The 15,804-nt window shown below is 41.1% G+C and overlaps 1 protein-coding gene across 1 annotated transcript; it reads right to left on the reverse strand.

The window, feature by feature from the left end:
• Positions 1 to 1,713: 1,713 nt before the first annotated feature.
• On the reverse strand, positions 1,714 to 8,602 carry LOC119008789 (E3 SUMO-protein ligase ZBED1-like). Its single transcript, XM_037079479.1, has 5 exons — positions 8,535 to 8,602; positions 7,946 to 8,068; positions 7,268 to 7,775; positions 6,865 to 7,051; positions 1,714 to 2,544 (listed from the first exon to the last, which is right to left on the reverse strand). Exons 3-5 carry the CDS (start codon positions 7,768 to 7,770, stop codon positions 2,476 to 2,478), a joined length of 759 nt encoding a protein of 252 aa, XP_036935374.1. The 5' UTR covers positions 7,771 to 7,775; positions 7,946 to 8,068; positions 8,535 to 8,602; the 3' UTR covers positions 1,714 to 2,475.
• Between the last annotated feature and the right edge of the window lie 7,202 nt (positions 8,603 to 15,804).

A 15,804-nucleotide genomic window follows, 5' to 3' on the forward strand; every position in this document is an offset into this window, starting at 1 on the left:
CAGTTAAGACCCAGAAGTAATGTGTGGCTACTCGCAAGGGACATTTTACCAAACTGCCGATTTCTACCTGCTACTTGAGGAAATAACTTCTCTGATACTATCAAGCCAATTATGGCTTTTTATTACATCATCTTCATCAGCTGTAATACTGTCATGATTGTCATGTCATGATGAGTCAGGAAATCTTTAATTTTATGGGAACTGAGCCAGCTCTATCTGCTATTGATCATGTGATATGATTGCAAGATTACAAAGGCTATGTTCAGACTGCCAGTCCAAGTGACTTTTTTGGCATATCCAGATTGATCTTTGGAAGTCTGGATGACAAAAACCTAAAGGAGATTTCTACAGTTGCGTGTCAGTCTGGAGACTCTGACTGCTCATATCAGATTTCACTCTTATGGGTCACTGGGTAGACACACAACGATTACTTCAAGTCCAGAGTGATAGAAGAACATGAAGGAACACACAGATATTGACTCTGAGTCAGACACTGATAGTCCTCAGCCTCGTTCCTCACAGTCTCCATCAGAATGGTAATTTATTTCTCCTATTTATGCAATTTAGCAATATGTATTACTGACTAGAAAATGTATAGCTTTGCCAAACACAGTTAGCCTATCAATAGGTAATAATAAAGAACTACACATATGTTGACACTTTACCAGATAGTAGTCTGTTCACAGATTAAACAATACTTTATTTTTATAACTTACCTGTCTTCTGATTAATTTGTGGATTGCTGAATGTCATTACAGCACACAGACTAGTGATGTCAGCTCAGTAGTAAGACAGTATGCTTCAATTGTTAAGGTCATTTTGTTGTACCATGGTTCATAATTCAGAATAAACAACATAAATGGTTAATAATAGTCACAGTGAGATTAAACATGTGCTTGTTGTGCAGGTGCACATGGAGAATGCCGAGCCATGCCCACAGAGGTGGAAAAAACTGTTTTTCACAGTAATCATTCAAATAATGAGTACATAAACAGCATCATACTAGATATCTTGCACTAAAACACCTCATTACACATGCTACTATTGGTTCAGAATCAATGTGGAGAGTGCCTGAAGAGCCACGCTGCATGGCTCTTCATCCAGGCCTTGAGCCAGTCTGTCTGAACAGTGCTGAGGCTAATGGTCATGTTCAAGCTTTTTGCATAACATATGTAACTTCCAACATCACGGCAAATAATTACTTCTGTTCCCTCTTGTTGTATGGAATAAGCTTACCCACCCCTTTATTTTAAGCTATTTTGGCCCTGACTTCTGCATCATTTTGAATCATGTATTCTAGAGATGCACCGATCCAGTTTTTTCCAATACAATCCCGATACCTGGCCAGAGCGTATCGGCCGATACCTGGTACCGATCTGATACTACTGTTGAATGAATGAACCGTATATCTTGCCATGTGAGTGAAGGCATCAGACTTGACATAAACATTTAGCCTTGTTAAAAAAAGGTAACACATTAACACAGATATAAATGTACTTAATATTATTTATTAATAAAAAACAAAATGTACATTAGCAGCAAAAATAAATAAATAACACGTCCATGTAAAGTGCACTGCAAACAGATATTTTAAAATGAAATATAAAATATAACAGCTGCCTGAAACCCAACAAAGAATGGCTTAATTAACTTCAAAATTCAAAAATACAAAATAAACAGAAGTAACATGTAAACATGTAGTGCAAACAGATGTTCAAAATCTAATCTAATATAAAATATAACAGCTAACAAGTGGCTTAATTAACTTGTTCAAACATACAAAATAAACAGATGTGCAAACAGATATTCAAAATCTAATCTAATATAAAATATAGCAGCTTAACCCAACAAACAGAAGTGGCTTAATTAATTTAATAATAACAAAACAAAATAAACACAAGTAGCCTAACACTTCCAAAACATTTAGAAAATCAAAATCAAAACAGGTAACTACCATAGATAAAATGTAAGCATTTTGTGCTCACACCTGACCTGCTCAAAATACAGTACTCACTTCAGGAGCAATGGCCGGTTTTTCTTCATGAAAATAAGCATTTCTGTTCTCTATGGTGTCAATCTGTTCCTCTTTTCGTCCACAATGTTGGAGGCTGTACTGAACAGTCTCTTGCTTTCTACACTTGTGCAAGGGGCACAAAGGAACTTTCTGGCAGTGGCAGCAAGGTTAGGAAACTGATCCCTGTTGACTCCCCAGCAATAGTAAGAGTTTTCTGAGGTAGCAATTGTTCTCTCAGTAAAAAAAGTATGCACTTGAGCAGCAGTTCTTGTGTTGCTTGCTTCACCTGGATCCTCACGCTCCTCCAGAATCTATCAAATTCCTTCATTAAGCTGCGCTTACTTGGTGGTGGTGGTGGTGGTGGTGATCCTGCTGCTGCTGACGTTCCTGCTGCTGTTTCCAACCGAGGGGCCTCGTCTGCTGGCTCTGAAGCCTCAGATGCAGCTCTGCTGCTCCTCAAGTTAGCTTCCTAAAGTTCCTGAGTGAGTGCATCTTTCACATGCTTTATGGAGTCTGCACCTGAAAAGTATCTGAAACAAAAATATAACATAGCTAGGTGAAATTATGGGCTTTAAATGACTTGCACACAATACAATGCACACAATTGCTGTTTAAAGAAACAATATAATAATATCATTTATATTTTATAATAACTTTAAATGTACAGTGCATGACATCTTATCACATTAAAATTTGCACACAAGTGCGCACAGGGGTTCATCTTCCACACTGCTGAATCATTTGTCGATAGCTTGTAGCAGGGTCGTTTTCATTGTTTTAATGCCAGAATCGGCCTCATTTTCCTTAGCCAGGATGCTCTTGAGGACTTTGACGGCAGGACTGATGTCAGTGGCAGAAGCGCTGGATGAGCTGACTTTCCTAGTGAGCTCCTCAAATGGCATTAAAACAGTCGTAGTTTTTTTCCAGCAAAGTCCACTGGTGTACTGTCAGTGTCGCGGGCAGGTCATGATCAACAACATAGGCACCAAGGTAATACGTATGTAATGCGTGCTGTTCCATCTCGCCCTGATGTCTTGTTGCAGGCGTTTAGGTTGCATTTGCATTTGGAGCTGGATATCATGGAGCCTTGAATATGCAAGTGGGGAATGTTTAAAATGTCCCACAATCTGTTGGCAGTTAGCCACAGAGCGTGGTATCACTCACACTGTGTTGTGGCCATGGAATTTTTGTATGCACTGTTATCTCGTGATAACGACTTATTATCTGGTTATCTTGATATATCAAAGGTTGTTTTCTCGTGATAACGAATTAATTTATTTTGTTATCTCCATATAGCAAAGATTGTCTTCTTGTGATAACGAATTAATTATTAATGTGTTCTGTAATATTAAATGAATTAATAAATGTTTAAATATGTTAAGTTAAACAATCTTTGTTATATGGAGATAACGAAATAAGGTAATTTGTTATCATGAGAAAACAATCTTTGTTATGTTGAGATAACCAGATACGTCGTCATCACGAGATAACAGTGCATAAAAAAGAAGGAAAATCCATGGCCGTTCTCAGCTTCTGTGGGGATAGCATTAGTTTCTGTCAAATTCTTGTGTTCACCGCCATCGCTACTGTCATCCGCCAAGATTCTAATGTCAGGTGCTGTTAGCTGCGTATTTTCCTCGCACGAAGTCGGTGTCGCCAACATGTCTTCTTTTAAGTCTTTTTCAGATCTGGTGAAAGGTCTTTTGGGCATAGTGAAACAATATGTCACATAAAAAAAAACGGTCAAGTTGCACTGAACATGTCAGGAGGCTGTTGTAGGCAAGAGACAGGTCTGAATCGGTCTGAACCTGTAGAGTGATGCTACGTTCAACTATAACTCGGAGGTCGTCGAAGTCCAACTTCTGAATAGGAAAAAAATATAATGGCCAGCATGTTTTCTCAGCCCTCAGTTGGTCATAAATTGAAATAATTTCACCATGGCCGCAGACCTCAATCGCTGACTTTGTTACTCAAACGCACCTAGTTCTGAGATGATGTATTTCCCACTTCCAACCGTAAACAAACGCAGCATGACCTGTTACCTCATGGCATAAGGCGCTCTAAGTTGAACTCCTGCTGACTGACTGCATCACCGAGATCTGCTGGCGACTGCAGGGGCAGGGCTACAAACTCTGCTATGAAGTCACAATAACAACTCCTAATTTGGATATTGTATAATTGCTTCACTTCAACATGGTCACACAGATATATAGCCTAAATGTTGTCTTACTGTAAATGCTCATTTTCTGTTTTCCTTGTAATGTCACCATTAAATACATTTGAACTTTGTCTATCTGGCACATTATAGTATGTCTTTCCCAATAACAATACAATACAATTACAACAGTTATTCATTATAATGATGACAACTGTGCTTAGGTGTATGATTATATCACAGCTTAGGGGAATTTGCTGACTACATTTAACAAATAAGCATAAATATAGACACATAAGATGATGCATTTTCTTACAGCAACATTATTCACAATGAATGAAATGCATTTCACTGAATGAATGAAATACAACAATCAGAACAAATGACTGAGTCAGATGCCTTGTCCTGCTTGCACTGTCTCATCACACGCAGAATAGCTCAGGATAATTCTTAGTATTGTTAATGTGATGGGAACAGAAAGGGTTAATAAGAGGGGATAGTACAGAACACTTGACACAGCAGTTAACCACTTCTCCATCATCACCCTAAGCTGACAGAACTTAGCAGTTTATTGACAACACCTTTCAGGGTTGTTGCGTTAGATGAAGGAGAGTTGATTGGAGCTACCACCTTTATCTACACTGAAAGACATCATTTTAAAGCATCTTAAAAACAGGGGGCAGGTGACCATATTATATAATCTATTTGTTAGCAAGTGCAAAGAATCTTCAAACAATATCCTACAGGCCTGGAGGATGGAATATAACAATATAACAATATTCCTGACACGTGTATTAAATGTAATCATGAGAAGGGGTCACTGATCCATTGTATGTGGAAATGCCCTCAGATTACTGTTTTTTGGGGAAAGGTTTTAGATCTAATCAGTCACATTATTGGTAAAGAGGAACCCTGTAACCTTAAAACATGCATTCTAAATATTTACCCAGATGATTCTGTTATTTCAAACAATGTAAGGTCCCTGCTGAATATTTGTTTAGTTAAAGCCAAAAGGTGTATAGAAGTCTTACACCTCATGGAGGAATCAAACAATTGGTGTAATTTCTCGGTGGTTGAAGGAAATGTCCTTTAATTCTGCTCTTGAAAAGATAAATTATTTCACAGAAATAAACTGGATAAGTTTTGGAAAATTTGGCATACTTTTTACAATTATTTGGAACAGAATGAGATACAAATTGATGCTCGAAATGACTAACTGAATTGAATGCAAATGGCTGGTTTTGTTTGTTTGTTTGTTTTTTAGGTGTCTTCTATTCACTATTCATTTAATTTATATTTGCTTTTTTTCTTTTTTTTGTCCGTCGGGTTTGCCAATATATTTGTCTCATCTTGAAATAGAGATGTTTAAAAAAAAAAAAAAAAAAACTTTCTTCCTGTGCAAAGTGCTCAGATTATGAAAAGTAATATATTCTTAATATATTATATTTTTAAGAAAACATATTGAAGGAGTATTTTACCTCACAAAAAAACACAAGCATTATTATAATCTTTTTAAATGCTTTTAAAGACATCTGGTGGGCCAAATTGAACCTTAGGGTGGGCCAGCTGCATTTTGGCAGGCCTGGTCTATATCATAGAATATAAGGCATGTGAAATGTTAATTTGGTCCTCTCCCTGATAGTGGCCATGGCTGGCCCAGGCACACAGCTGATAAACCTGGGTCTGGTACTCTGCTGGAATGCTAAAATGCAGCAGGATGAGATGGGGGAATGTTTATCAGTCATCTCTGTGGTTCCACTTCACTGTTCTCTATGAGCTCAGAGGGCAATGGAGCATCTACAACGACTGGATGATCCACATAAAACCCAGTTACAGACTGAAATGTGGGTCATGGGTGCAGAAAGCCTTAGCACATCACTCACTGAAATCACTCCCAAAAGTCACTTGCCTGTAGTTATAAGCATATAAATTGTCCTGGTAACAATGAGGCCTATTAAAGGTCCCATATTATACTGTTTGTCATCAATTTCACACAATTGCCAGAGGTCCAACAACTCTGTATTCAATATACATCGCTCCAAGCCCATCCCTGGTCCTGAATTTCTGCTGTCTAAAAGTTGCTCTAGTGAGCTCTCTTTCTGTGCCTGCACCTTTAAATGCCAATGAGCTCCGTCTGTCAACGCCTACTTGGAGAGCCCTCCCTGCTACCTCACTCTCCCCTTGCGCTACAGGTAGCATGTGCTAATGTTTAAGGTGGGTATATATTTATATATACATATACACACACACACACACACACATATATATATATATATATATATATATATATATATATATATATATATATATATATATATATATATATATATAGCAGGGCTTACTAGTTAGCCAATTTCCAGCAGACTTCAAATCTGTTTGCATACAAATCTGTATGCAAACCAAAGGCTGGTAACATATATATATATATATATATATATATATATATACATATATATATATATATATATATATATATATATATATATATATATATATATATATATATATATATATATATATATATATATATTAGAGGTGGAATAAAAATAAATAATTGATTGATGAAAATTTCACTTTCCACATCCAACCTCAGCATTTCTTCATGACTCATTCATCTATTCATTGACCGATCTACTGGCTTAACAGTCTATACTGGTCAAACAATGCAGTTATCTTCTGGTCAGGTCTGACATACCTTAAGCCATTCCAGGTTTATTTTCTCCTTCCGCTCGTTGAGGTCCTGGGTGAAGGCAGCCTTGAATCGCACAACATAGGCAGGTTCATCATCTGAGATCTTCATCGCATGCTGGAGGTGGCACAGGGCAGGTAGAACCACAGAGCAGGATGCATACTTATCCCCACCTAGGAGCTCAGTGATGTACCTCGACAGACAAGCACACACAGACAAACAGACAGACAGACAGACAGACACACACACAGACAGAACGAAACAGAGCAATAAATAATTAATGACTGATTCATTTAACTCAGATTACACATTTTTAAAGTTCTTAAGGGCACATGTTTCTTAAATACAAAGTGACATTTAAAATAACTTGTATGCCAATTCATGAACACGCTATTTTTGTAAACCATACCTGCATGGCTCCAGCAGTTTCTCTAGGTTTGCCAACTTCTCATATTCAGCATTTGTTGGAAGGGCCAGATTGTGCCTCTGCTGAGACAGCATTGTGTGCAGAGTGTCGCTGTTGCGCCTCACGCGCCTGATCATCTCAAGGGTGGAATTCCACCGTGTTGGAACATCTTGCACGAGTGGCTCCTGAGCTTGTCCAAGGGAGGCTTGCTGGACATTCAGCTCGTCTGAGTTGGCCGGACTGTGTTTGAAATGTCCGACCACTTTACTGCACTTGGCCAGTGCACCATCAAAACCACCTTCCCGAAGTGACATTACAATAGCTCTCTGTACAACATGCGCAACACAGGGCAAATGCTCAAATGGAAGTATCCTCCCTGCTGCCACCATATTAGGAGCGCTGTCTGTTCCAATAGTGCTGACTTTGTCAGTTATCCCCCACTGATTAGCGCCGTCGAGAAACTGCCTGGCACACGCTTCTGCAAAGTGACGCTCCTCTGTTTTCATCACACCTAACGGACACACAATAACAGTAAAAGTTCACTACTAGTAGTAAACAACTAGCGATCATCAAGAAGCAAACATAATGTGGTGGTAATTCGTGGTGTTGTGGTAATTAATAGGCTAAGTAATTTAATTAAATTATGTAGGCCTAATTTCAAATTACATAACTATAGCCTACCTAAAGCGAAGGAGTGAAGTTCCCAGCTGGCATCGATGAGGTGTACAGTAACGCCGAGGTAGTTATCGTTGTTGACAGATGTCCAGTGGTCCCCAGTCAGTGGCCCGGCATCTTCTTCGTTAGCTAATGGATGCTTTGCTTTTAGGTGGTACTTCAGACTGGATGAACTTCTGCAGTAAACTAATTCCATATTGCACAAGGTGCAAATAACCTTCGTTTTGTCGAGGTTTCCATTTGGAAGTTTTTTAAAAATATATTTTCCTTGCAGCAAACCCGGCGGCTTCATAGCAGGATCCATGTTAGCACTCACGTTTGACACAGGTTCGAAAACTCGTTCTCGCCCCCTACAGTGCAATTCAGCTAGGCATACATCTGCGCTAAAATGAAGGTCATCTTTGAGAATAGATTAACAGCGATATTTTTTTTATCGCCCGATAAGAGTCTCACGTTAACGCAGCACGTTAACGCCGATAACGGCCCACCACCAATATATATATAGATATATATATATATCTATATATATATATATATATATATATATATATATATATAGATATATATATAGATATAATTACACACACACACCTACCTATAGGTGTTATTCCAGGATGCGTATGCTCCTCCCCCTTCTTGGGCTGAGGGATTCTGAGTGGAGAGGCACCTGGATCGACGCACCAATCTGGACGGAGTAATTTGTGGAATTACATGGCAGTCACGGTGGCTGTGATTCCTATTGAGCAGCACGCCACTGTGTCGCCTGAATTTGTACAGACTGTGAATTTATTGTGAATGAGACACTTGTTGTGTGTCTGTGGACTGGGCCAGGCATAGCTAGATTAAAGTGCTGATCACACACACTTGTAGTTTTTCATTGTTAGATCCATTTATGTTACGACCCAGCTTGATAGAGGAAAGTGAAGCAACATAAATGGGGGCTCATCTGGGATATATATTCCCTTTTCGAAAAGTGAAGCTGGATTGTGAATAAAAACAAAATTGTAATTGCATGCAGCTGACGACATCTGAACATGTCGCTTTTCCATATTTGAGTAATTTTTGGCCAATCCTTAATTGAGAGTTGCCATAAAGAGTTGGCTCAAATAGTGGATCACTTCATTATCACTTACACAAAAAATTACTTGAAAAGGAGCTCAAAGTTCTGATTGACGGTAAGTTGGTGGAACTAAAGGTCACCGTGTTGCCGGTGCAATCAGAGCCTGTTGTGTTCGAGGATGGCACCCTGCGTGAAGTGACAGGTAGCCAAAAGCTTCAGGGTGATCCTCACGGTGCTCAGGCTGTTTCAGGAGTGGAGGGTGAGTCAGATGAGTGGATGAAAACTCTGCCCCGCTTTGATCCCCCTCGCTACAATCCTCTGTCTTCAGCAAGTACTGGGTCCAGAGATGAGGCCCGTCTAAAAGTACGCCTTGCTCGCCTCCAGATGGAAGCCCAGGAGAAGGCTAAAACTGGCAAGCACAATTACAGTACCAGCTGGAGATAAAGAAGTTGGAAATTGAGGCTGACAAAGCCGTCAGACTGCGTCAGCTGGAGCTCGAGTCCCATTTGCTGAACGCCTCCGCGGATGCGATGGGTATGTCCTCTTCTTCCACCACTTTACCTCGTAGTGCATTTGATATTAGGAAGGACATTGCTTTAGCGCTGACTTTTCGTGAAACTGAAGTAGATTACTATTTTGCTGCATTTGAACGTCTTGCTTCAGCTCTTCAGTGGCTGCCTGAAGTGTGGCCACTTTTATTACAATGCAAAATTCATGGGAAAGCCCAAGAAGCTGTAGCTGCTCTCCCCATGGAGGACAGCAAGAAATATGACTCTGTTAAAGCCGCAATCCTATGCGTGTATGAATTGGTTCCTGAAGCCTACCGGAAGAAATTCTGAAATCATAAAAAAGCCCAGAGCCAGACTTATCCCCCCACAAGAGGTTGAATTCACCAGGGAAAAGTTAATTTTGTTTGATAAGTGGAGCACTACCTGTAAAGCAAATGATTTTGATTCTCTGCGAGAGCTACTTCTGTCAGAGGAATTTAAGAAATGTTCGCCTGATCGTATTGCGGTGTTTTTAAATGAACAAAAGGTAAATTCACTGTGCGCTGCATCTGTGTTAGCCGATGAATATATGCTGACCCACAAGGCTGTTTTCCCGTCAGTCTCTGTTGAAAAGCCTTGTTATCCTCCGGCTTTACGAAATAACTCTCCTAAGTTCCCCAGCCCAAAGTGAGAGGAACGGGAGTGTTTTTACTGTCATAAACCTGGACATGTCATTGCCAACTGTTTGACCCTAAGCACAAAGAGCAGCAGCAGCAGCTGTCTCTGAGCACTCCGCAGCCTAAAGGCATCGGGTTCATTAAAACTGAGCAGTGCATAAATACTGACTTTAGCAAAAGTGAAACTGATCCTTGTTTCAAACCTTTCACATTTGACGGGTTAGTGTCATTGACAGGCGAGGATGGTGATCAGCACCCGGTGCGTATTTTGCGGGACACCGGTGGCTCTCAGTCTGTGATTCTCGCCAGTGTGTTACTTTTTTCAGAGCACTCTGCATGTGGTTATCGAGCTGTGCTGCGTGGCATTGAGATGGAATATGTTCCTCAGCCAGTGCATCGTGTTAATGTAAAATCTAAATTGGTTACTGGTTTCTTTCCTGTCGCTGTGTGTTCTGCGTATTGCATCCACATTCTGATCTGTTTCCCTCTTTCTTGTGCACAGTCAGTTAAAAAACAATGTCTCACTATTTGACAGTGTGCTTATGCCAATTTTTCAAGGAGAGGCTGAGACGGAGGTTGCCGCTGCATTTACCAAGTAGTGGTACCCGCTGGGTATCGGCAGCATGTTTTGTCCGTAGCCCATGAAAGCCAGTGGTCAGGACATTTAGGCATAACAAAAATGTATCAGCTCATCCTTAAATATTTCTTTTTGCCAGGATTAAAAGCAGAGGTCATTAAATACTGCCACTGTTGCCATGTTTGCCAGATTGCCGGTAAGCCTAATCAAACAATTCCAGCCCCATTGCATCCTATACTTGCAATAGGAGAGCCTTTCGAGAGAATAATAATCAACAGTGCCGGTCCTCTGCCCAGAACAAAAAGTGGAAATCAATATTTACTCACCATCATGTGCGCTGCTACTCGTTTTCCAGAAGCTGTCCCAGTGCATACTATAACTGTGAAGTCTGTCGTAAAAGCTTTAACAAAGTTTTATCTTTACCTTCGGCCTTCCTCGTGTAATCCGAACGGATCAAGGCACAAACTTCTAGTGCAAGCTTTTCAAGCAGGTCCTCAAAAAGTTAAACGTTTGTCGCACAGTTTCCAGTGCATACCAGGGCTGAACGATTAATTGCATTTGCGATAATATTGCATGATTTTCTAACCGCAACTTGCGCAATTACAAGGTGGTCCCGTGACACGAGCGAAATAGTGGAGAATTAGGCTGCATCAACTTTTCATGCTGCCCTTAAACCTCTTGCGCAATTGCCTCTGGCTCAATTGAACAGTCAGAAACTGACACAGCTGAGACTTCAGTCTCGAAGAGGACCAGCACGTCGGTGGTGTGGAACTATTTTGGTTTCAAAAAAGAAGATGATGCGCAGCATCAGGTGTTGTGCAGAGCATGCCGTGCTCCCATTGCTACTTCACGGGATAACACTACAAACTTGTTCCAGCACTTAAAAAAAAATACCACAAATGAATGTATGACAGTTGTAAGGCCAAACTGCTGAGCACCAGTGCGCCAGACAAGCCAAGTACCTCAAGACAGGGATCACTGACGAAATGTTTGCAAGTGTCACTCCATATGAACCTAATTCAAAACGGCATGGGGGAATCATTTGGGCAATAACCAAGTTCAGAGCCAAAGAAATGATGTCTCTCAACACGGTAACCAAGCCTGGGTTAATGGCATTGATAAATATGCTTGATAAACGGTACACTATACCCTCCCGTACACACTTCAGTCAGACTGCCATACCGGAGCTGTAAAAAAAGTGCAAAGAGAAAGTTGGCGCAGAGCTTAACCCTTTAAGCGCCAAAGTCGCAAATTTGCGACACAGCACTGTACTCAACAAAACAGCTGTTTTCTCCTAACGGGGGGTTACATGTCATTCATACTCCTCACCACTAGCTAGCAGACATCTCTTACTTAGACCTTAGCTCATAAATACGTCATGCTTCAATGCAAAATGTTTGAGGAAGTCCCATGCAAACTGTTGGGTGAGAGACCGGAGACAGCGCACAACGGAGCTATTCTGCTGAAACGGCAATGGTTGATTTAGAAGTTACTGAGACGAAATAAACGACAATAGCAAGCAAATAGTTGACACGCAGGGAAGTTATTGAGCTCCCATTCGCTGATTCTGATTCTGAAATGGAAAATCTAACTTTGGGAGATGACAGTCGGGAGATTAGTAAGCTTGCTAGTCGCGGTGCGTCTTTGTATAGCAATGGCGCTGCCGCGCCTGATGTCTCCAGACCTTTTCAACTGGAGGTTGATGCCAGCGCTGATGGGGTTGGTCACCATATGTGTTACTTCTCGTGCAAGTTCAACAAGCACCAGCTTAATTACTCTACTGTTGAAAAGGAAACCCTTGATTTACACTCCAACACTTTGAGCTGTATGTCAGGTCTAGTCCTTTGCCTGTGGTGGTCTTCATGGATCATAACCCTCTTGTCTTTCTGTCACACATTAACAACCATAACCAGCAACTCATGCAGTGGGCTCTAATCATACAAGATTACAGCCTAGAAATTCATCATAAGAAAGGTTCTGATAATGTGTTGGCAGATGCTTTGTCTAGAGTGTAGACAAGCAAATTGTATAAAATGTTATTAGGTTATGTCTTTTTTTTTCATAACAACCTATCTGTCAATATCTTAAGGGGAGGGGTGTTACGGCCGTCGCCGGGCTCTGCCTCTGTTAAATAAATACGTTTTATTTACCAATTACACCTGGTTTTGTGTTGCTTCCCTTTCCCCTATTGAGCTGGGTTGCAACAGCAAACCATAGGCATTATGGCCGGTAACCTACCGTTAGCTGGCTAGTCAGTTAAAAATTGACTGTGTAAAATAACAAATTGCTAGGAGAATAAAAAAAGCTTACTTCCGTAACCACTATTTTATGAACCTTACACCGGAATATCCCTTTAACTGTCATCAAGGGGTTATTAGCTATTGAGCGGAGAGATGGCTGAGAAAATGTCCTAATAAGGACATAAAGCCACAGTCCGATGCAAGAGAGTATATAAACCAAGGAGCACAGACTAAAGTTCATTCTTCCACTCACTCCAGCCTTGAAGAAACACCTGAGACGGAGAATGTGAGCAGCCTACACATCACAGAAAGGACTTAAGGAAATCTTCAGCAGAAACAGACCAAAGGAACCACATATATGTCACAGTAGAAATGGGTGAAACTCTGAATCTCCAGGTCATGCGTGAAAAGCATGTCTCGTGCATCTAGTGCGGCCGCTCTAACCTGTTAACATTGACACAGAAATGAAAAGTGAGAGGTAACATCATTCAACAGTGCTGCACATGCCTCCAGTGTGTCCTGCCTGTCAGGGTGGCTGGTAAGCTGGGCTCTGGCTGAAAGCAGTTTGGAGTGAGGCGGTAGGCTGCAAATAGCTGGCTAGTGGTTACAGAACCAGACTGCATTTTTTAATTAACTGTCAGAAACAGTATTATTGATAGTATTCATGTTTTGCATCTCAATGTTGTATGCATGAAAAAATATAGTCTTGCCAAAAAGCAACCTAGGCTTTATTTGTGACTGCATAGAGGTCCACCATTTCTCTCCTACCTGTTGGACTCAGGGATCAACACTTTTTATCTGCCATGACGGCAGCACGCTGGAGATGATGCAGCTAACGTGAGTCTTTCAAAAACCTTTTCAGTAAACTCTGTGTACACAAACAATGTTCTTGTTCATGTTTAGAGACCCTGGTGATACTACAAGCAAAGTTTCATGTTGTGTCGAGCCTTTTTAGTGTTTTAAAAATAGCAATAAGCATAAGAATGCCCCTGCACTCCACTGAAAATTAGCTTGCCCGAAAACAAAACTACGGTTAATCTTAGAAGTGCCTCTTTCATTGTAATTATACATTTACAAGAAGGTTTGACTAATATACATTGACACATAAAGCCTAGGTTGCTTTTAGGCAAGAGTTTCACTTTAACAATAGAACAAACATCCTAGTTTTAAACTGTTTTGGAGACATAATGTTCACATTACAGTAGCATAAACAGGTTGTGATACTATTAGCTAGCCTACATGTTACTGAATTAATATGTAGTGTTAACATAACACGACTGGAACTCCTTCCCTGGAACTTCTGGACCTCCTCCTGGAACTCCTTCCCATCATCACCAACATGAAAAGCTCCACATCCGTCCTGGATCCCATACCATCCTCCATCATCAAACTCTGTCTCCCAGCAAGCTGCTGCTGTCACCCCCATCCTCAAAAAACCCAGTCTGGATCCTGACACCATCTCAAATTTTCGTCCTATCTCAAACCTCCCTTTCCTGTCAAAAATTCTGGAACGTTTTGTTGCCACGCAGATCAAAACCCACCTCCACTCTCATGAACTGTATGAACCATTCCAATCTGGATTCCGCCCACAACACAGCACCGAAACTGCTCTCCTGAAAATCACAAACAATCTCCTCCTCTCTGCAGACTCTGGGCACCTCAACATACTGATCCTCCTTGACCTCACTGCAGCCTTCGACACCATTAACCACTCCATTCTCCCGTCCCGCCTACAAACATCACTCAACATCACTGGCTCTGCTCTTTCCTGGCTTAAATCATACCTCACTGACAGACATCAGTTCATCCACATCAATAGCTGCACCTCCTCCACTGTCCCCCTCCCTCAAGGCGTCCCCCAGGGCTTGGTGCTTGGTCCTCTCCTACTCTTCATCCTCTACCTACTCCCCGTTGGTTTTATCATCCGCCATCATGGCCTCCACTTCCACTGCTACGCTGACGAAATCCAAATGTACATTTCTACAAAATCCATCACCCCTGTCACCCACTCCACCCTCACCAACTCTCTGACAGAACTAAAATCCTGGCTGCAAACTAACTTCCTTCAACTGAACTATGACAAATCTGAAATCATACTCATCGGCCCAAAATCCCTCGCCACATCTACCCAGAACTTCTCCCTCATCATTGATAACACCACCCTGTCACCTTCCCCGTTCATCCGTAACCTTGGTATCATCTTCGACAATAACCTCTCTCTTGAACATCACATCAGCCGCCTCACCCAAACTGCTTTCTTTCACCTCAAGAACATCACTCGCCTTCGTCCATTACTCCCATTCTCTGTCGCCGAAACTCTCATCCGTGCATTCATCACCTCACGACTCGACTACTACAATAGCATCCTCTATGGCTCATCATCCAAGGTTTTCATTTATTTCTCTTTCTGCCTCTTTTCACTGAGCACTATGTAGTTTCCTCTGTATTTGGTTTTATGTAAAGCATCTTTGAGAGCTGTAAATAAAATGTATTATTATAAGTATTATTATTTTGAAAATATGCTAAGCAGTATAGTCGGAGACTAGCATTCACATGCTGTATACTCTTCCTCGCTCTACTTTTCTGACAGTACCACAACTCCTCCAGACTTCCCCTAATCACCAACAATCACAGGGTGATATGGGTGTGATGGTGCTGAAAGTGACTGATCATAGCAGGGTCAGTGCCTCCCTTACACTGCGATTCCACTGGATGCATGTCTGCTGCGTTCCAGCTCTGGTACGGTTTTTTACTCCGCTGTCCGGCAAACCCCACCATCTGCATTTTGAGTCCAGCATGGCACAGCACTGCTAGACAGCTGGA

Source organism: Acanthopagrus latus, chromosome 19 (assembly GCF_904848185.1).
Source record: "Acanthopagrus latus isolate v.2019 chromosome 19, fAcaLat1.1, whole genome shotgun sequence".
NCBI classification, from domain to species: Eukaryota; Metazoa; Chordata; class Actinopteri; order Spariformes; family Sparidae; genus Acanthopagrus; species Acanthopagrus latus.